Below are 23,809 nucleotides of genomic sequence, written 5' to 3'. Positions count from 1 at the left end.
TGCCCCTGCCTCAGCTAAATCATACTTCTACTGCCAGCTCCGCTTCTCCAGCACAAACCAGCTAACTCTGTCCACCCTCCCGTGCCTCGCCCATCCTCTCCTCTAATTCCAAATGTGAGATGATGGACTTCCTAGAATCCAAAATTGAGGTGATCTCCCCCGCACCCCCACATACACTTTTGACCCCTTCTCCCCCTCTTCTCTAACCTCTATAATTTCCCAAATGAAGCACACCACCTGCTCCTTTGGCCGCATCCCTACCTGTCTCACCTCCCAGTTCCACCTCCTTGTGCACTACTAATAAATGCCGTCAGCTTCTCTTTGCCCACTGGCAGCATTACCACTCTCTTATAAACAGCAGTTATTACCCCCACCCTCAGAAAAACTTCCTTTGACATATCTTGGTTTTTAAACTACCATTCCATCTCCAACCTCTCTACAATCTGGTTTCCGTGCTGCCCACTGTACAGAGACAGCCTTAGTTAAAGTTACAAATGACATTCTCTCCTCTGTGACCAGGGCTCTCTTGGTCTCCCTCTCGATCTTTCTGCTACCTTCAACACTATCGACCACTCTATTCCTCTCCTTTCCACCTTCATGGATCTGTCTTTGCCGGGTTTCGCTCTTACCTTTCCCATCGTCTCCACTTTGTATCCATAAACAAATTCTCCTCCAGCCTTTGCACAGTCATGTGAGGCGGTCCCTAAGGCTCCATCATTAGTCCTTTCCGCTATTTACATGCTCCTGCTCAATGATATCATCCGCAGACATGGGATTAACTTCCACATGTATATAGATAACAACTCTATCTCTCTACCTCCACCCTCGACTCCAGGACAGATTGTCAGTCAGACATCAATTCTTGGATGACAGCCAATTTTCTCCAGTTGTCTTGGATGACATCAAATATTCTTCAGTTGAACGTAACAAGACCGAGGCCCTCCTGACTGACTCCCGTCAGTGCCTCCTCACCTCAGGCACTGACAGCATCACCATCCATGGATGCACACTCCACCTCACTGAATCAGTACTGAACCTTGTTGCTTGTTTGATCCTCTACTTGGTTTTATATTTCACATCCACGCCATGACCCGCTCTGCTTTCCTCCACCTCCACAATATTGCCCTATCTCCACCATTACCTCTCTCTTCAGGCCTCTGAGACCCTCATCCATGCTTTAATTATGTACAGGCTTGACTACGATAACTCCGTACTTGTCGGCCTTCCCAACTCTTCCCTCGACAAGTTATTCAGAACTCTGCCGCTCATGTCCTTTCCCACACTGAGTTTGATGAGCTGATCACCCCCATCCTTGCCTGGCTTCAGCTGGTTCCTTATCCCCAAGAGGATCCAATTTAAGATCCTCATCCTCACTTTTGACATCCTTCCATGTTCTTTCTCCTCGCTACCCCTGCGACCTACTAAAATGTTACCAACCTGTCCGCTCCCTCCGCTTGGCGGGCACTGGCCTACTCCATGTCCCTTGTCCGCCCCATAGGCAGCCAGGGCCCTCAGGGTTTCTGCCCCCCAACCTCTGGAACTCGGTCCCAGTGACCCTCCACCTCACCCCCTCCCATTTCTCCTTCAAGGCTCGTCTCAAAACTTTCATGTTTGGCCGTGCCTTCGATCATCCTCCTATCTCAGGATTCCTGTAGCTCAGTGGTTAGAGCACTCGCCTTGCAAGCGAGACACCTGGGTTCAATTCCAGGCAGGGGGAAACCTTGGGCAAGTTTCCTTACTCCACACGCCTAATAATAATCCCTCCAAAACAAAACAATAATAAATTGGTCATTTTCAATCCACGACTGTTTGTGGGACACTGCTGTGTGCAATTGGCTGCCACGTTTCGCCCACAAATATACATTCAATTCACTTTACAGCATATTCTGTGAAGCGTTTTGAGATATCTAGAAGACATGGAAAGCGCTATATCAAATGCAAGGATTATTATTATTTTATCATCTCCACTCCCCCTTACACTTCACCCCTTGATTCCAATCCCCATCTTGGACGCAAACCCCTCATGAGTAACTTGGTTCATCCTCCCGACATGAAAGGTGCTATATAAATGCAATTGGTTCTGGTTTTATTTTTATGCTGCAGAGGCCTTTAGGAAAACTTTGTGTTGCTCATGACAACAAGGCCAGTTATTAGAATAAATAAACATACGGTACCTCTGTTGCTGGTATAAAGGCACTTGGTCCTGTTGTCAGAGGGCGAGGTACTCTCGCCCCTTTTTCCTGTTGATAGAAGTTAATAATTCACTGGTTAGACTCAATGACGAATTTACAGAATAGAGTAATATCAAGTGTAATAATAATAATTATTAATACAATAATTATTATACTGATTATTAATAATAACTGTTAATATAATAATAATAAACTAATGATAATAAGATCCTTGCATTGGATATTGCGCCTCATCACATCCCAAAGCACTTCACAGGATATACTGTAAAGAGACGTGACTTTGCATTTTGTGGGTATAAAAGGAGATTTACAATTAGACTCTACCACTGTAGAGTTAATTGTGATCAGGGTAGTTCTTCTCGATTCTGGAGGAGCAGATATATAATACATTCCAACAAACACTACAGACGTTTCTTTAATCCTTTATCCACAGAAAAGTCCTCAGGTAAAGCGGAACCTAAATTTGAGCATCTCTTCTCACCAAATCTCTGTTCCTTGCAGAAAAACAATTCTCGGAATAAGGTGTGAGATGGGCAATTTTAAGACTGCAATTTAATCCTGAGGTAGATGATCATGAGAGAAATAAGTCATCTGAACTAACAGATTTGTTTACCATTTTGTAATCAGTCCCAGACAGCCATTCATATTTTATGCTATATATATTTAACACAAGAGACACACACACACCATATACATGGACCAGGTACTCAATAAGCTATGTAAAAATTACTATAATTTTACTGTATTATGTAAAAGGAAGACTGAACTGCAAGAACATTTTTCCTTGTATTACACTGCTCCAATTCCTAACTCTGTTTTGCTAAGATTTTTTGGGGTAATCAATATGAGAGACGTCAGAGCTGAGGATTGAAACTCTCCATTTGCACGGTGGTCAGTAACAAGGACTCCTATCACAGATTTGATCCATTTCATTGCTGAAATTTCCTTCTGCTCTGTGCCAACAAAGTGCCATGACCCAGCTTTAAACGAAGACCCCAAATGCATTAGTGTGACAATTCCATGCCAACATCAGGTGTGAGCTGTGGACCATGACCACCAGAACCTAGACTCTGCCCAAACACAGTTCACTTTGGTCTCCTACAGAAAATCGAGGATAGAGATCTTCATCCCTTTAGTCTGAGCTGAATTCAAACTTCAGCCCCAAAGATGCAATGGCCAATATCCCAAATCATTGAGCATATAGTTTTTTTTTAGACATTCTTACAGTGTGTCATAATTTAAGTCACCTTGTTTTTTTCCCCTAGAAAATAGTTAAGCAATATCACTTGTAATTTCACCCCATGTCACTGTTCTTACGCACATATTGAACTGTAGGTCACAGAATTGCTCTTATGCAGGAACTGGAAGTTCGTGGATTAGCGAGACAAATAGGTTACACAAAGCACTATTAATGATAGGAAATTAAAACCAGCAAAAATAAACATGCACCATAATTAAATGGAAAGGAAAACAGAAACAGGAAAAAAAGTAAATAACTTCTATTTGATTTCAAAACTAAATTTCTGGCTCTGTGTTAAACACTCGGATCCGTCTTGTGCAACTGATCAACAAAAAGTTATTCTTTAAACAAAAACATTGCTGAATATGGTGTAGCCCATTGAGGGACACGAAGTTCACAGTTGTTGATGGAACAGGATTCTGTTGCTGTGGTAGTCGGTTTCTACTGTAATGTTCAGGTCAATTTCATGTAGTCCAATTATTTTTTCCATATTCACACACCAAAAAGCGGTTTTAAGCACTAGAAATCCAAGCAGCACCAATGTTCACCTTGCAACAAAAATGCTCTCAATGAAGACTTAGGACTACAAACTTAGACTTTCCATTCAAAAAAATGCAATGGAGCAGGACTTGAAAAAGTGTTTAGTCATTTAAGATATGGAGAGAATACATACATGAATGCAAACACAGCAAAAACATTCTGCTGGTTTATTTAAGTCCGTTTGCATTATTCAGAGGAAGGGACATCAATTGCTTTAAATATATAGTCCATGGGTAGTAAATTACAGACATATACAGAAAAGGCAAGAATTGGGACTAAAGGATTGCTTTATGAAAGAGCCATAGCAAGTATGATAATATTGATAGCATTTAATGACAGCGCCCTATCACATTGTCGAAGTCTCAAAGCCTTTCACAGGATATACTGTGAAGTGGATTGACTGTGCATTTTGTGAGTGGAATGGAGCAGCCAGTTTGCGCACAGCAGTGTTCCACAAACAGCCTTGGAGTGAATGACTAATTTTGTTTCAGGGATTTGTTGGCCAGGACAATGGAAAATACTCCCTTCTCTTTTCGAATAGTGCCATGGGATCTTTAACGTACACATGTCCATCTTAATATTTCATCCAAAGGACGGCATCTCCAACAATACAACATTCCCCTAGCACTGCACTAAAGTATAATTTTAGATTATGCGATTCCAAGACCCAAAGTGGGACTTGATCCCATAAACTTCTGACTCAGAGGCAAAAGTGTTATCAGAGCAAGACTGACACACCAGGTGGGTCGAATGGCCTTATTCTGTGCTGCATATTTCTATGGTTCCACAGTTCGGGCATCTCTGTTTGGTACATTGCAAGCAAAGAGCTTTTTATTTCTCACCATTCAAAACAAATTATTATAAATTGATATGGTATTCAAATCTGCTACACTTAATCTCCGACTTTGGCTTATATTCTTCATCACCCCAAGCTGCTGTTATCCATCCTTGATCGGTTTACTGTTTTTTTATAGGTTTTTGAGATTTCCACCCCACTTTCACAATATTTCCCACCCCTTTCCCTTTGCTGCAATTCAGATGCCAACCATCAAGGTCTGCACAAGGTTGCTGTGTTCTTTGACATGCTTTCAATTACACGTTTACCTGTTACATAATACTAGCAAGCAGGAGCACACCTCTCATCTTTTTCCGAGGGTCCGGCTGTTGAATTTGGAAACAGGAAACCCACTGTTCACCACATTTGGTCTCCATTTAGTTTGCTTCCTAAAGTGAATGGACATTGCTAAAATTCCTGAGTGATTCAGCGAGGAGTGTGGTGGGAAAGAGAAGCAAAGCATAAGAAATTGTATTGATCCGCTGCCCTCTTGTCCTTTCCAAATTTAGTGCTGTATTTCTCTCTCAGCCATCCTGCAATTCCTGTACCGGGACATTAAAGAATAACCTCTAACAAGTTCCAATCCTGGAAATTATTTACAATGATGCAGTTCACTGCAGATACCCAGGACATAAGATCCAATGTCTGCTGGATTTATGGAACTTGGGCCCTGTTCACAGCACAGCAGGTAGTGCAGTAACAGACAGCTCATTACTACCCCAACATGGTTTTGCATCCAACTGGTATGAAATGTAGAAACAGAAGGTGTGTGTCGCAACCTAAGTAGCCTCAAGCAAGACTGAAGATTGATTGTGTTGCCCAAGTTGTAGATGCGTGATACACTTCTGTGTGAAGCTGCAATTCTCTCAATTAGCACATTTAAAAGAATTGAAGGTTATAAGAACAAAACACAATGACATGATTAAATCTGTGAACTTACAAGACAATGATGTTCTGATGAAAAGGCAATATATATGGCTGAATGGCCTATCCTGATTCTGGCTACATTATGAATTTACAGCTAGTGTTGGGAGAGTTTATATACTGCTCAAATCCCTATGCAAATGGAATGTATGCAAAGCAAATTCCACAGTTAGGCATCCTACAAAACAAACACACTATGTTACATTGTGAAGCTGGACATAAGTCCTGTTTACACAGTAAAGTAATTTCACGTCTGATTTCACATACATTTTCTGAACGTTTTAAAATAGCACTGTAAAAATAAAATTATCCAGGCTTAATCTTAAAACCTCAGTTACACTAAGTGAGTTGAGGGGAAGGGGGAATGTTGGGTGAGGTGTGATACATTCCAATGAATCACTGGATAAGAATAGGACAGCTTCACAATCAATGCCAAAGGGTTTTGCAGAACAAAAGCTGCAGAACAACTGGATCGATTAGCACAGTTTCAAAGCAGGAGTTTTCACAGTTCAGCCATAGAGAACAGCAGATCAGCCAAAAGCCTGCACAGAACACATTATTGAGAGAAGATTTTATTTTTGGTCAGCTGGACGTCCGACATCACCATATTTAAGAGTATCCAATCCAAACTGAGAATTCCATCTACGGATGGAAATTCCAGAGATAGATTGTTGGAATGAAATGTCACGATCTCTCTGGAGAGACGTATCCTGCTTACCTAATTCCAGAAAGTATTAGGAGCAGGGTGGCAAGAGCCAAGGCTTGGGGACCCCAGAGAGTGTGTTGGGGTACTGCTGGAATCTAACCATCTAAAACCGCAAAGGTTGCCATTGATATCACTGTCTGGCAAGCTTTCCCGCTGCTTGGACCACCCTACCCATTAGGGCTTTGGTTTGCAGGGTTAAGAGGCACTGAGTGAGATGACTCCCTGCCCCCAGTGACTGGTCTGCCCTTCCAGGTCCTGTCAATGAGCCAGGCTAGCCGTGCTGGAATACTGTGGATCTGCCTGGCTCAAGAACCGACTACTGAGACCGCCAAAGGACTGGCTCGATTCTGACACCAAGCATGTCACCTTAGAGCCAGAAGGAGAAGAAAAGACAGTATGTCTCTTGGAAGAAGCGACAACGACCTTGAACTTGTGGGTACTAATTTTGCACAGTGCAGCTGCAGAACCAAAGTGTTGCACTGACTAACAGCTGTGGTAATATACTTTGTAGATTGAATATAGAGTCCAGATAGGGTGTGTTTAAAGCAACAAGGTGGAGATTCCACCTTTTTCTTCCACTAATAACCCACCCAAACTCCACCGCCGAATAAGAAATCGTATGTCATGCTTTTCTAATCTCAGCAACATTAAACAATGAAATAACCTTAACACTCATTTGAACAAAACCCTGATCATCCCAGTAAGCAAAAGATAAAGTATAACAGAACAGACATGCCTGGAAGGTTTGTTAGTGGTGATTGATGAGGTACAGTATATAAATATAATTACAAAACAGACTGTAATGAACGAGTGATACGGCATGGACACAGAACCCATGACCAACTAGACCATACTGGTGTTTATTCAAGGTGGGAGCTCATATGGAGTACAATCTCTGCCAAAGCATCAACCATCCACAACCTACTATCTTAAAGGGCTATAGTTCCTCTCATTTCTAGCTGGAGAAACAAAGACTTTTTTTAAGATTAACTTTCAATTTATGGATTATTAAAATCAAATCAGACGTAACTGGCTCCCCATTCAATAGAAAGAACTTGCATTTTTATAATAGATTATTGAATCATAAGGTCTGAAAGCGCTTCATAAGCAATTACTATCAAGAGTAGTGACTTGATTTTGTAGGCAACTATGATAGCCATTTGGGTTAGCAAGGTCCCACATACAAATATGAGGTGAACAACCAATTAATCTGGACATTTATTGGCCAGGAAACCAGAATAAACTTCTCTTTTCAAATACCATCATGCTTTAATGTCCAAATGAAGAAAATATAAGTAGGATCTCAATTTATCATCTCATCTGAAAGATAATGGGGGTGTATTGCACATACATCTTTCAAAATACAAAACCTTTTATAGCTGCTAGAGTACACCTGGATTAAATGGAATTGTAATGTCAATTTTTTAAAAAAGAATTATTAAAAAAAAATTTCGGTTGAGGTTTTTTCCAGTTCAGAGCTGGAGCCAATAACATACTACCCTACGAAAGGGCTGAACACCACTTGCCATAGATTATTTAAACATTTATAATAATCCTTGCATTTGATAGAACACCTTTGACATTGGGAGCACGTCTCAAAAGGTTTCACAGGATTTAAAGTGACAAGACAATGTATTTTTCTGAGTGAATCAGTAGCCAATTTGTACCCAGCAATATCCCATAAACAGCCATGAATGAATAACCAATTTTATTTGAGGGATTGTTGGCCAGGACACTGGGAAAAACTCCCTTCCCTTTATTAACATTTAAGCAGTAAACATTCATAGGAATGTACACAGCCAGAGCGGGCCATTGCTATCCATCTGGCTGATCTGTTTTTCAGATACTGTACATACAATCTTTCTCACACCCAATCATTCCCCCTTGGACACCCATTCAATTGCCTCTTGAAACTCCATGCCACACTGACCTTCACTGGCAAAAGTGTTCCATAGGTTTCCACACTCGTTGTGTAAACCAGGTGATCTAAACTAGCCATTCACTCACTCTGCCTCTGGAGACCACGGGCCCTTGTTTTCATCACAGCAACAAGTTCAATTATGCACACTGGTCGTAACCACAAGTCCTGTCTTGAGGGCAAAACTAATTTTTAAAATGTTCTGTTGATTAAATGTTTTATATCAAGATGCAAGTTGAGCCCTCTCACAAACTACAATTACAGTTCTGTCACCCACTGCAGAATGTCTATTTGATAAGCATGTTCAGGCTCTCTTCTGATAAAGAGATATGTGGAAACAACAAGCGCCAGAAGAGGTATTTGAGTTCACTTGACAAGCACTGGTGCACACAAACAGATTTCAAAATAAAAATCAGCTTCTGAAATGAGAGGTAGTCTCAACTTAATTTCTTGGTTAAATGAGCTTTTGATGCCCTTCACATAACCATGTTGACATCACCACAACTGAGCCCTCAATATGGAATTTCTCAAGACAATGATTAATAGAATATTTAATATAAACCCAATTAGACCATGTCTAATCCTGCAATTTCTAACACATAATTCCCAGTGTTTGCAGCTAATCAATTTTAACTCACGTCACAAGATCACAACATTGGTTTGGATGAAGGCCTTTTAGCCCATTTGATCTCATCCCTCCAAAATATCTACCACCCTACCCTCCACCCATTACAGCATCAAGCTGTAGGTAAATAAAGGTAGGTAAATAAATACTTCCCAGTATCTGTCCTGGAATTACCCTTTGCAGCTCTAAAGTTTCGTCCTCCTGTTCTACTGCTTCGGTGCATCCAGAAGTATTTCTCAATCCCATTTAAAATCATACAGATGTGTATAAAGTCCCATCTGAGACATCTCTTTCAAGACAGAAAAGTTCCTTTGAATCAAGGAAGCACTCATCTTATTAGTGTTTTAAACAGGTTAAGAAAGGTTATGGGAATCATACTTGTTTAGACCACAGGGAGACCTACCTTTAGTGACAAGCTCAGACAAACTCTGAACTTAAAGCTACTGTATAAATCTCTCTAGGAAGTTTGAGACCTGCAATTCTTAAATTGTATCTTAACTTGAAAACCAGTTTTCCACAAAGAACCAAGTTTCCAAACAAACAATGGATTTAAGATTTTTTACATTCTAAGCACTATTACATTTTATGAGTTATATACAGCATTGGTCAGACCTCATTTGGAGTATTGCATTCAGCTTTGGTATTCAGCGACATTATTCAGCGACAATTTGGTAGATCAATATTTGGGATGAAGGGGGAGCTATGAGAAGAGATTGGGGAAGACTTGGGCTATATTCCTTATAGATTAGTTTGAGTAGTGATCCAACTGAGGGGTTTAAAGTAATGAAGGGAATTGCCAAAAATAGCAGAGGACAACTTCTCCTCCTGGTAGAGGGATCTTAAAATTTACACAGAGGTTTGTATTAGTTTGGAGTGCACTGCCCAGAATGTCCCACAGACAGTTTAAAAGAGACAAATAGAAAGGGAAATCGAGAAAAGCTTGGAAAATTGATGGAACAGGCTCAATAACTAAATGGCCTCCTCCTATTTGTGCATTGTTGAAAAGGTTTGGCAGGCTAAGGCTAGTGGCAATTTTAGGCTCCAAATATTTAGGCCAATCAGTCAAAACGTCTGATCTCCAAATAAATGGCATATTAACTGAGGCATGAAATAGAAAGACTGCACCATTTTAGGAGTACTGTATCTTATTCACATCGAACATTAAAGGTGTAAAATGTTTATGACCTGGTCAGAACAATTTCCTCAATAGCAATAGAGTTTAACCACTCATTTCCCACCTTTATCGTTGCCATTTCTACCTCACCAAATGCCCAGATTCTGTGTTGATTGTTATAACTTAAACATCCGCAAATCCGCAGGAAGGGCTTAGCAGAGGCAATGTCTGGTCACACGCTAGATATACAAATAAAAAACAACAAATATTAGATAAACAAAGAATGTTTTCACTAGAACAAAGAAGGTTGAGAGGACACCAGACGGAAGTCTTCAAAATTATAAGAAGATTTGACAAGGTAAATCAAGGTAAATAAGGGGGTGGGTGGAAGATAAATAGAGAGTTTATTTCATCCACTTATGTGTGAGTCAGTTTTATACAATAATTTATTTATCATAAATTTATGCCCAAAAGCCACACATTTATGATCAGTAAAAACCAAAGGGAGAGGTTTAAAAAATATTTTTTTACACACAGCTACCACACACACACCATACAGTGTTACTATGAACTACGTAGCATCCATGATAGCTTTTAAATGGAAATTACATCAATATTTTTAAAAAGCAAAATGGTATGTGAAAAGGGAAGTTGAAGACTAAATGGATAACTGTTCCACGAAACCAACATAGGTACAATCGGCCTGCTTTTTTGGTGTAAAATCTACGTTTCTATAAAGGAGTCAAGAAACATTCATTTCACACAACTCACTGTGCAACACGCACACAGTCATGAAGTGAATGGTCAATTTTATTTGGGGATAGTTGGCCAGGACATTGGGAGAAACTCCCTTCTCATTTTTTCCTCAATAATGCCATGGATCTTTTTAATATCCAACTGAACAGGCAGTCGGAGCCTTGGTTTAACGTCTCATCTGGAGGACAGCACCTCCAATATTGCAACCCCCCTGCCCCAGCACTGCATTGGAGTGTCATCTTAACCTATGCGAGTTACAACTCGCAACGTGAGGTTGAACTCGTAACCTTCTGACTCAGAGGCAAGAGTGCAACCAACTGAGCTAGCTCACACAAACGTATCATCCTGCTCTGAACTTTTATCCAGAGCAGACTGCTGAGATATCTAAAGAACTGCAAAAGTAATAGGCCATTCACCTACCCCATCAGCATTGGCAAGACTACAGCAGATTTATTCAATGGATTTCTCCCAAACTCTTGGTCTTTGAACTCTCATGTTTGTTTCAGAACAAAATCTAATGCATAAATCTTACTTTACTTTTATGGTTAGACTTGCCAATAAACCAACAACAAGCTTTTTTCTGGCATCAAGTTCCTGTACTTTCCTGAAAACTAGGCAAGAGGTTAGGGAAATGCATAAAAAAACTACAGGTAGAGATGCCAAACTAATTCAACTCCAGAAATATTGCTGGCACCAGAAATGATAACCATGCAAGGATGCATAATCTCTAAATTTTTCATCGATTCTACTATAGAAAGTGGTCCTCACTCTGGCGATTATTTTTCAGTTCGTGTTTAGAGATATGAGAGTATAAGGTAGGCAGGAACATTTCCCAACCAGCAGAAAACTCATACACTCTGAACTTTAATTGACCCCTTTCCCAGTTGAAAAGAAAACATATACATCCGTAAACTCCTAAAACCTGCAGGCAGTAAAGTTAACACAAGGCCAATTGCAATCTCCCCTATTTCCATTCCCCACCCACCCGCCCCAATTCAGGATGCGGTATCCAATTTACATGCCTCTAATATAGATGTTCATTTGACTAAGTGCACACCAAATTCAAATTTAACATAATAATCATTCTTGCATTTGATATAGCGTTTTTCACGTCTTCTAGACATCTCAAAAATAAAAAATAACAATTTATATTTATTTAGTGATTTACACATCGAAAGGACAACTCATAAGTGTTTCACATGACTGACTGAGAGTCTGAGCTTGAATGCGGGGGGAAAGCGGAAGTTGGAGAGGGGAAAGGCAGCCAAAAGCATGGTGAAAGAGAAAGATCTTAAAGTGAGTTTTCAAGGCGGAGAAGGGGGCAAAGTGAAGGGACTCCGCCGGGATTGGTTTCCTGAGAATGGAGGGGGGTGGTTGAAGGCTTGTCCAACATTGGTAGGACGGAGCAGGCAAAGGATATGAAGCTATTGGCTGTGCAGAGGGAACAGCTGGGGTAGTAAGGCCGAAGGAGTAGAGTAGAACAAGGCCATGGAGACATCTGAAATTGAAGAAAAGAATGTTGAATTCATTCGACTAGGGAATGGGGAGCCAGTGGAGCTGAGTGAGGATATGGCTGAAAAGCTCACGGAGCCTGGTGTGGGAAAGGACAGGGGATGCAGAGTTCTGTATATGAAGGTTAGAGTTGAGTAGTCTGGTGAGCAGAGGCTTGGCGTAGTCAAGTCTGGATGTTATGATCATGAAGTTAACAGTACTTTGAGAGGCATGACCAAAAATGAATGAGGATTTGACTCCATCTTAATTTTCAAATAAACCAGGTAAAGACAAAGAGGTACTGTACTTGTTATTTGGATAAGGAATACATTCTCCTTGCAAATGAGTCTTTCAAGTTATCAATACATTGTTGCAGTTGCAGATTCCTGCTAGGTGCCAGAACACAATAGGTAGTGAAAGTTAGACCAGGTTTATCTGTAATTCATTAAACAGTATCTGGGGATACGCACATTTTCTTGTTTGGGTAACACCAAGTTTCCATTATAAAGGACAATCTAAAAAAAACTCACACTCCACAATTCAAATTAACTTAATATTGGAATGTACAGGAATGGAAAGCATCACTGTGATCCATCTGGCTGCAATGTGAAAACAAAATTACTCTATGGTGAGGGTTATTTAACCTTTTTGGGGGGGATTTTAGCTACCTTTTCTATACAAAAATGGGCGACCTTCAGGAAGCAAGGTCAGCAGGGCATTACTTCCTGTGTGCTTTGCAAAGACAGCATCACTGACAAAGGAAATGATGTTAGAGACGCTGTCTGTGTATGCAAATATCCATTCAACAATTAAAAAAAAGTATGTTTTTAAAAAAATGACAATGGGAATTCATTTTCCTCGATTTGGACAAAGTTGGAAAACCCGACGAATACTAATTTTCCCTAATTAAAGTCAGAAACTAGCAAACCTATTAATATCTCATACTCAAACTAGTTTCCATAGCTAGCAAATACTCGCTTCAATTTGCTAATATAATCCATAAAACCATAAGATGTAAGAGCAGGAATAGGCCATTAGACCCCTCGAGCCTGCCCCGCCATTTAATAAGATCATGGCTGATCTTCTAACCTAATTCCATTTACCCGCCCTATCCCCATATCTCTCTATCCTTCAGAAATTTATCAACCTCAGTCTTGAATATGTTCAAAGACTGAGCATCCACGGCCTTTTGGGGTAGAGAATTCCACAAATTCATTCCCCTCTGAGTGAAGAAATGTTTCCTCAACTCAGTTCGAAAAGGCTGACCCTTAATCTTGAGACTATGACCCCGAGTTGGGAAACAGTCTCACGGCATCTCGTCCATCCCACATTCGTACCCACCTCTGTAATAGAGCAACTGTCTATTATCTCCCCTTTTAACTGGAGTCAGTCTGTCCCCTTGTTGCAGTTTGTGGCCATGTTATACATATTACAGTAGAACACAGTTACAAGGCACTTTTACACTCATTGCATCATTGGTGCTACGGCAGACATTTTAAAATTCATTGACAATCAATGGATACATTGTCTGCATATTTTTGTACTTTAAATAAACAAACTTAATACAATCCAGTGAAGACTTCTTTTGATAGGTATCTTATTGCTGTTTTTCAATCCATAACAACATCCGGGTATTCTGGACACATTTAGATAGATAAGATACAACTATTTGCAAATCATACACAACACCACCCATTGGGAAGAATCTGCCATTGCATCACACTCATTTTGGAATCTCCATCTTCTTCTTCCTCCATTTTCGTCTTCTTCCTCCTCCGTCTTCTTCTTTTTCATCTTCCTCCATCATCCTCCCTCTTCCTCCATCCTCCCTCTTCCATCCTCCTCCCTCCCCCTCCTCTTCCCACCTTCTCCCTCCTCTCTTCCTGCCTCCTCCCCCCTTCCCTCTTCCTCTTCCATCCTCCTCCCTCCCCCCCTTTCCTCCTCTCTTGCTGCCTCCTCCCTCCCCCCTTCCTCCTCCCCCTATTTCCTCTTCCCCCACCCCTTCTTTCCCCTGCCCCTTCTTCCCCCTCTTTTTCCCCTCCTTCCCCCATCCACCTTCCTCCTAATTTTGCTAACAAAATGTCCTCAATGTTCCCTGTCCTACGGAGGGGAAAATCTGCCACGTTTCCCACTTGATTCAAGGTGAAAATGTGCTGAAAGTGGATATTGGGCGAGGACAGAATTGAGCTTTTTTTTAAATCTCAAGTGGACAAAAAGAAGGTCTGTTAACACTTAAAGTAAAAGAGCTCACACATGAACAATGGACATTTGGGCATTGTAGACACCTATGAAATTGTATTGTGGGATAGTAAGCAGAGACACAAGAATAATAATAGAAGGATCACAAAACTCTCTTCTGGTACATGCTCAGAAAGGAGAAAATATCATTCAAACTTATTCTTTCCATTAACTTTAATTACATTATACAGTAAATCTCATATAAGTCGTATCAATTGGGATCACAAGATTTAATATGACTTGTGTGAAGCAACCTTTTAGAAATTGTATAAAATCCAATTTAATCAATAATCCAGTGTGCATGCGCAATTCAATAGACAGTGAGTGAGTGTACACTAATGGGTCAAAACTACGTTTCCCGCAATTCAATGCGTCTCGACTCTTCACCACATGAGCACTTAACGGCAAGCAATGGAATCACATTTGTTTGTGGGAAATTAAGTTCTTCTGCGCACGTAGCATCAGATCAAGACTAAGTTTCCTGTGATTTAATGCAGCGAAGTGTGTATGGGTCAACAGGTTAGGACATCATTTTCCGTGATTCAGCTGGTAAGTGCGGCAGTGCTGGAGGACAGGGAAGCGGCGTTATGAATTAGAAGATGATTAAAGACTGGTGCAAATAATTCTGTGGTTTTGATAGGAAACTGAATGGGAATTGGGTGGTTGCTTTTACAATTTATAAAGATAAGACTTATGCAAGTTTTACTATACACTGCATCTAATTTTCCCCCTTCCTGCTATGTGAACTGAGAAAGGTACAGTAGATGACTTGCATCTATTGTGTACCTTTGGTTATGCATTTTTAATAGCATGTTATCTCATCAAAGCATCTGAAAAGCACTTCTCACGATACTGCAGTCAGGTACAGTGACTATTTTTGTAGGTTGAGTACCAGCAAAATAACCAATTACTCTGAAGCATTCTTGGCCAGGACACTGGGAGAAACTCCCTTCTCTCCTCAATAGAAATTCTGTTGCCCAAAGGTGCTTGATGTCCTTCCAGCCAACAATTTCCTCTTGGATCCTGTGTTTTTTTTACTGTAGCTACATGACATTTGTGTAATAAACCTCAACACTTTCTGATAATCAGGATATAACATCCACCAGATTACACGTAGAAATTAAATTCTGGCTACACGATCAAAGAATTCCAATAAATTTCAATGATCTGCCTGTCCAAACAAATACATACTTGTATGAATATTATTACATTTCCTCTGAGGTTAAACCAGCAAGTCTAACGATTGCCAAGATCATATTCATACAGTGATTCTGTGAAGACATTAGTTTATCATCTGCCAACCTTGAATCAAAAGTTCAATCCTACACCCTTCTTAGTATTTTCACATACCACTCAATCCATCTAGCATGTCTGGTGTTGGGGTTTCTTAATAGATGATAATATTTTTTGATGCATTCCCTCAGCATGGTCTGACCAGAGATCTTGACCATTACTATGTAGAGTTTTGAATGGTTCAATGCAAAGTGTTCCCTGCCTTTCCTGAGCCACTGAGTATAAAGCCTAAGCTAACAGCAATTGATGTATGGTCTTACCTAAACCAATCTAAGATCAATCCAAGTGCGCAATCTACAGATCACAAGAGAGGTTTGGATGAAGGTTATTAATTTTTGAGTTGGTTACAAGCACATACACGTCTACTTATAACGGTTGTGCGTGTAGTTCACAAGATTATAAATATATATATATAGAATTTTTTTTAAGAATCTGAAAATTGTCCATGTAGAATTGTCCCACCTTGTTCAGTCACAGTATTTCGTAGGAGGCACCAGCACTACAATTTTTCTTAATGCACGATTTATCCGTACAAGCAAACTAGTAAAAGATACACTACAAACCCATTGACTTAGCACAGTAACTGCAGCACCAGAAATCAAACCAAGAAGTGTAGTGATTTGTGGCACCCCGACAGCCACACAGCCCAGCAGCAGCCACCAGAGAGCGACCCTTGACAGCTGGTGACCAATGTGCTGTGTAAGTCAGGAGCGCACACAATCTGTTCTGGAATCACTCCTCAGCTGATGGAAAATTACAGCAACCTTGCAGTAACTCCTGCATTTCCCTTTACTGTGCTTCAGCGAGTAGGCTGCTGCTCCTCCCAACAATTGATTCAGATTTGGTCTGGTCAACGTTAACAAGCTGCGTAAACAACATTGTTAAAAAAAATTCCATATCGAGCCACCGTCTTTCTTCTCCCCTTTTCTCCTCCGAATATCTTTTTTGAGTTGATTTAAATCTATTGATTTTAAGTTCTATTACATCCAGAACAACAGCTTGAGATGACCAAAAGCAGAACAGTTGTGCAAACCACCAACTAATGTGCAACATCAAACTTTCTCTGCTCCATGATTGAACCTTTTTAAAAAGATAGCTGTGGAAACGTGCTAAGAGCAATCAATAGACGGGTCAATCTTGTCTTCATTGGTGAGGTGGGCTGATTTGTGAGTTTGGTTTTGGTCCCAATCAGTTTCAAATAAGAAAAAGACTGTCCAAATATGGCCTGAATAGTGAACTGCCTCGATTACTGAGCAATGTTCAACTACTGTGTGTTGTTCAGTGGGTCTGTCATGTACCAATCACCAATACTTGTATTTGATCTGGTACCTTATTGTGTGGTTGAAATGTCTCAAAGCACTTTCTACTGTGGATTTTTACTGTGCAGTGACTATGTATTTGTAACCAATGCTGATTTACACATAGACATGTCTCACAAACAGTCAAAGAGTGAATGAAAAACTGAATAGTTATTTTATAAGTTTATAATAAGGAGTCCTGTAGCTCAGTGGTTAAAGCACTCGCCTCGCGAGAGACCTGGGTTTGATTCCTGGCAGGGTAAAACCTTGGGTGAGTTTCCTTACTCCACACGCCTGATAATAATCCTTCAAGGAAAAAAAAACAATAATAAAATTGGTCACTTCAATTCACGAGTGTTTGTGGGACACTGCTGTGTATAATTGGTTGCCGCGTTTTGCCCACAAATAAACAATCAATTCACTTTACAGCATATTCTGTGAAGCATGTTGATACGTCTAGAAGACGTGAAAAGTGCTATATTAAATGCAAGGATTATTATTATAATGGGATTGCTGCGCTCTTGCCTCTGCCAAATCCTCCTTCTACTACAAGGTTATCTTGGAGGCAAAGGACAACCCCAGGCTTCTCTTTTCCACCACAAACCATCTCCTCTGTCCACCTTCCCATACCTCACCCATCCTCTCCTCAAACTCCAACTGTGAGGAGATGCTGGACTTCCTTGAATCTAAAATCGAGGGGATACATTCAGCCACTTCAGCCCCATCCACAGCCACCCCCACATCATCTCTCCCTCATTACCCAACCATCCCCCACTATACTCCTTCGACCCTATCTCTCCCTCCTCCCTCACCACGACTGCCCGAAAACTCAAACCCCACCACCTGCTCCCTTAATCCCATCCCCACCTCTCTCCTCATCTCCCAGCTCCACTTTCTGGCCCCTCTCCTGTCCGATGTCAACCTCTCCTTGTCCACCATTTCAGTTCCCAACACCCTAAAAACAGCTGTCATCACCCCCCATCTTGAAAAAATCTTCCCTGGATCCATCCCTCCTCTCCAGCTACCGCCCCATCTCTAACCTCCCATTCCTCTCCAAGGTCCTGGAGTCATCGCAACACAGCTCCGAACCTTTCTTTCTTGCCATTCCCTCTTTGAACCCCTCCAATCCGGCTTCCGCGCTGCCCATAGCACGGAAACAGCCCTGGTCAAAGTTACTAATGTCATTCTGAACATCTGTGATCAGGGCTCCCTCTGCCTCCTTGTCCTCTCTGCCGCCTTCGACATTGTCGACCACTCCATCCTCATCCACCTCCTCTCCGCTTTACTCAAATCTTCACAGATCTGCCCTTGCCTGGTTTGATTCCCATCTCCCTCACCGTCTCCACTTTGTTGCCTCTAATGGTTTCTCCTCCAGCCCCTGCACTGTCATGTCTGGAGTCCACCAGGGCTCTATCCTTGGTCCTCTCCTCTTTAGTATCTACATGCTCCCCCTTGGAGACATCATCCGCAGACATGGGGTCAACCCAACTCTATCTTTCTGCCTCCACCCTCAACTCCAGGATCACTGCTGTCCTGACAGACTGTCTATCGGATATCAAGTCCTGGATGGGGGGAAATTTCCTACAGTTGAATGTGAACAAGACTGAGATGCTCCTGATTGGCTCACGCCAGCGCCTCAGCACCTCAGACTCTGGCAGCATCAACCTCCATGGTTGCACTCTACAACTCACCAAGCCAGTCAGGAACCTGGTGTCTTGTTCGACCCTCAACTGTCTTTTCTCCCCCACATTCAAGCCATGACCCGCTTTGCTTTCCCTCACCTCCGTAACATCGCCCGACTCCACCACTATCTCACTCCTCAGGCCATTGAAACTCTTGTTCATGCCTTCATCACCTCCAGGCTCGACTATGCAAATGCCCTGCTTGTTGGCCTTCCCAACTCCTCCCTCCACAGGCTGCAGATAATCCAGAATTCTGCCGCCCGTGTCCTCTCCCGCACCAAACTCCGTGACCCCATCTCCCCCACTCTTGCCCGACTCCATTGGCTCCCTATCCTTCAGAGGATCCAGTTCAAGATCCTGGTCCTCACATACAAAGCCCTCCGTGGCCTCGCCCCACCCTACCTCTGCGACCTCCTAACCGTCTACCAACCCGCCCGCTCCCTCCACTCAGCCGGCTCTGGCCTGCTCCACGTCCCCCGCCCCACCATTGGCGGGACAGCATTCAGCCACTCTCCCCCCAACCTCTGGAATTCTATCCCCCAGTCACTCCGCCTCACCCTCTCCTTAGCCTCCTTCAAGTCCCACCTCAAGACCCTCCTCTTCGACCATGCCATCGTTCACCCCCTCCCCTCTCCCCCCCTGACTCCAGCTTGGGTCTGAAATGCCGTACTTGGCAGCGCCTTGGGACGTCCTCCCAACGTGAAAGGCGCTATACAAATGTAATCTTGTTGTTGGTGTATTATAATATAATATCACTGGGGTATTATAATATTGGACTTTATTCTCATGGGCTGCTGTCAATTTGCAGTTATCAGCCACAACTTGACCGTCCAATACCCAGGTATAATCTGTGCAGGCGAGAGACCTGGGTTCGATTCCCGGCAGGGTGAAACCTTGAGCAAGTTTCCTTACTCCACACGCCTGATAATAATCCCTCAAGAAAAAAAATAATAAATTGGTCACTTCAATCCACAACTGTTTGTGGGACTCTGCTGTGTGCATTTCGCCCACAAGTATACAGTCAATTCACTTTACAGTCTATTCTGTGAACCCCTTTGAGACATCTTGAAGACGTGAAAAGCGCTATATCAAATGCAAGGATTATTATTATTATTGGTGTTCTAACGACCACAATAGGTGTGACCTCAGGAGCACTCCAGAACTACTCCCCGAAAGTGTTAACTGGTCATGGAATGGCATTAAAACTGCACAATTGTGACCTCTAGCAGAGGAAACATGGAGGAGGTGAAATCTGAAAAATTATACTTTTTAAATCAGCATGATTCGAAATGCACAGCAAGTTCATCCAGAATTTAATTGATGAAAATTAAAGTTAACACCTCACATTTACAAGGCGTGTTTTTTTTGTGCTTAGGCAGAGCAGGGACAAGCACATGGTAAAAATGGAATTTTTCAAACTTCTGGATCCAGCATCAAGTACTCAATGACCAGCATAGCACAGGTCAGTTATTGGATAGAACACCTGCCAGTCTGCTTAATAATATACTTCAACAAAACGTACCTTGATCTGAACTTCAGAAGAGTACCTACAATTACATCAGTCATTCATGTTCCTTAAGATTATCAGAGCAACAGTGGTTTGTGCTATCAAGTCCTATGTTCTGAAAACCAGGTCAAGTCCGATTGAACTAGTTTTATTAAAGAAATACCAAAATATAAATCCAGGTTCTGATTAAAATGTCACCCATGTAATGAGTTTCTTTGGACCATTAGCAGATCAGCTTCAATTGCACACAACAGCTAAAGAAATAGGAGTCCAGATTCATCAACAAAAGGAAAATCAGACTAGAAGTAGCATCTTGTTTCAGCATCCTTTACTTTGTACTGTGGTGTTGCTCACGAAGGGATCTAATCCAATACACTGAAAACTAAAAATATATATTTCAATTAATCTTTTAATAGTAAACCATTATTTTTTAGTGATTAATGTGAAACGTCACCTTCGAGTCTCTTTCCTCATCTGCATAAATTTGAAAAGGCTAAACAAACACACACACACATATATATATATATATGAGCTGACATATACAGAAGGGTGTTATACAGCACAGTAGTGTTTTAGCATTGAATCTCGCTCCCTGATGCGGCACATCTTTGATTTCTAGTTCCACGTCCACAAGGTAATGTAAAATGAGAAATTCCTGCTGCTTCTTCACTCTCGTACTGCAAAACTGGTGAACAACATCCCTGCTCTTCACTGAGGAAATATCAATCTTGCAAATTCAATTTAAATGTCACCCATGTAATGAGTTTCTCAGGACCATTATCAGCTCTTCCTGAGCACTGAAACATTATCCAGTGAGGAGGAACACAATGGTCACATTCTGTACATAGAAAGCTCAAATTGCTGGTCGGACAGGTCAAGCAAACCAGTTTTCCAATCTTCCACCAGTTTACAACGATTCTCCATTGATAAGACTTCAGTGAATCAGTCAGTAAAATTAACATTACAGTCCTACTGAAACAAACACAATTAAACTTCTAATATTTATCGCTTCAGCTGCCTTATCAAACCCGTCTCAGTTCCCATCTTAGCAGTATCTCCATTACCATCAGTCCTACAAACGCAGCATAAGTACTGTAATACGATGCATTCTTGGTGTGAAGCTGTATCCGTGTCAGTTCCAACTGAAAACAATGAGACACAACAATGGTGACACTAATCTGTACAGAGCGTAGCAACAGGAATGGAACAGATGGCACTGGAGATATGCACCCAGCTTCTAGTGAAGGATGACCCCCACTGTTCCGACATGCTGTATAATTATTTGCCAAAGGACTAACAGTGGATATTTTCTAATGTAAATACACTATTCTACAATTCCTCAAAATACCAAGTCCTAAAATCTTTCTCCATCCCCCACCCTCTTCAGCTGCCCAAAGTCAGCTAAAGTGTTTTGACACATCTTCCCAACATCAAAGGTTCTGTATAAACGTAAACCGGATTGTATAAGTCATGCACAAGAAAAATAAACTGCACAATTCATCATGTATCTATGGGGATATGGGGCAAGGGCGGGTAATTGGAGTTGATGTACAGATCAGGCATGATCTTATAGAATGATGGAACAAGCTCAAAGGGCTGAATGGCCTACTCCTGTTCCTATGTAAAATTTTCCTTTACATTCTGCTCAGCAGCTGAACAAATTATCATTTTGATTGTTCATCAGGATTAGCAATTTTTCACAAGCATTCACAAAAGGAAGTCTTAAATTGGAACAGCCTCACAAATACTAATGAAATCTTTTACTTCCCTGGAGTCAACTTACAAGCTGGACTGTTTTGGAGTTTATTCAAACCTGTAGATGTGTAGGGAAATAAAACGCAATCAAATGAAACAATCTTTTCTTTTAAATAAGGTCCGAGACGCAGCACTTTTCTCTCTGGATGTGCTGGCCAGGCACAATTCATGACTTGAGCAAATGCCACCAGAAATTTTGTAGAAACTTGGACAGGTTGTTGTCCAGCTGGCCAGAATCACTAAGATCTGGGCTGACAAAAGAAACATCTTGAAAACAAATTACCTCACGGATCCAGTTTGTAGAGTCAGCACATTAAATGGCCTTATTAATAATATTATTACACGTTACCACAATCCTTACCAAGTTACTCCAGATCATAAGTTGTTACCAGCACAGCATTACAACTCTTCAATATTTTTCTTTGGTCAGCCGGGTGTCTGACGCATGCAGACATCCATTATCATGCATTTCCAATCAAAACAGAATTCCATGAATCCCTCCAATACATGGGAATTCCAGAGATGTTTATTGGAATGGAATTTACACTCTCTCGGGAGTAACACATCCTGCTTACCTAATTCAGGAAAGTATTAGGCGCAGGTTGGCAAACACAAAGTCTTGGGGACCTCAGAGTGTGCGTTGGGGTACTGCTGGTGTCTAACCAGCTAAAACCATGCAGCTTGCCATTGACACAACTGCCTGTCAAGCTTTCCCTCTGCTTGTCCAGCTCGGACCGACCGGCCTACCATTTATGGCTTTGGCTTGAAGGGTTAATGGGAGTTGAGTGGGAAGAATCCCTGCGCCCAGTGATTGGTCTGCCCTTCTTAGCTGTGTTGTCACCAGCAGGGTCCTGGAATACTGCAGACCCGCTTTGCTCAGGAACTGAACTACTGAGAGCGTCAGAGGGCTTGCTCGATCTGACATTCTGTTGGCAAACAAGTCACTTTGTCACCAGTTCAGTTCCACGTACACCCAGCTTACCTCCCCAATACAAGTCTCCACCCCTCCTATACTCCTCTCCTATTTTCTCTCCCTCATGTATGTATCAAGTTCTTTCTTAAGTACATCCATAGTATTTGCTTCAACTACAGCTTCCAGCAGCGAGTTCCACATTCTCACCACCGTCTGTGTGAAGAAGTTATTTCAGATACATTCACTGAACCTGTTTACATGGAGGATAAGTTATGAAAACGAGTGGATCCACCTAGAACTCATAGACCAATTCCACTGTATATCACACAGCAGAAATTAATTAGGCAAACCTAATAGAGATACAACTAATGCATTTAGTGAGCACGGTTTCTCAAGCGCTCTGGGACACTACCCCGCGTGCTGTTGTTGTTGATATTGGTTCCTTGGAGGCAGTGTGAGCACTAATTAATCTATTGTTAGGTGACGTGGGTTTAAATGGTTTATATTTCAAACAGCAACTTCCAATTAAGTTTCAAACGAAGATCAGCCACCACACTTCATTCAAATGAACGGCAAAGTCTTTATGTAAGAATTTTTTTCGGTTTAAAATATATCATGTTCATCAGGATAAATAATAAATAATCCTTGCTTTTGATATCACGTCTTCGGCAGGTCTCAAAGCGCTTTACAGAATATACAGTAAAGTGAACTGACTGTACATTTTGTGGACAAACGTGGGAGCCAATTGCACGCAGCAGTGTCCCACAAACAGTCATGGATTG

General features: G+C 41.5%; 1 protein-coding gene across 3 annotated transcripts in view; it reads right to left on the bottom strand.

The window, feature by feature from the left end:
* Positions 1-23,809, bottom strand: part of LOC103184130 (sestrin-3) — a 66,874-nt gene that overhangs the window by 24,199 nt on the left and 18,866 nt on the right. Inside the window, exons 1-2 of one of the 3 annotated variants that reach the window (XM_007902014.2) lie at positions 10,219-10,236; positions 2,175-2,240 (exon numbers count right to left, since the gene is read on the bottom strand). The exons of 1 other annotated variant lie outside the window; for it this stretch is intronic. In XM_007902014.2, the coding sequence (XP_007900205.1) occupies positions 2,175-2,240; positions 10,219-10,233 (81 nt within the window). In that variant the 5' untranslated portion in view covers positions 10,234-10,236. Of the gene's footprint in view, positions 1-2,174; positions 2,241-10,218; positions 10,237-23,809 lie in introns of those variants that run through there. One more of the 3 variants, XM_007901997.2, reaches the window with a different exon arrangement.

This window comes from Callorhinchus milii, unplaced genomic scaffold, assembly GCF_018977255.1.
Source record: "Callorhinchus milii isolate IMCB2004 unplaced genomic scaffold, IMCB_Cmil_1.0 Scaffold4, whole genome shotgun sequence".
NCBI classification, from domain to species: Eukaryota; Metazoa; Chordata; class Chondrichthyes; order Chimaeriformes; family Callorhinchidae; genus Callorhinchus; species Callorhinchus milii.
The sequence above is the reverse complement of the archived record's forward strand: the minus strand, read 5'-3'. Positions and strand labels throughout refer to the sequence as shown.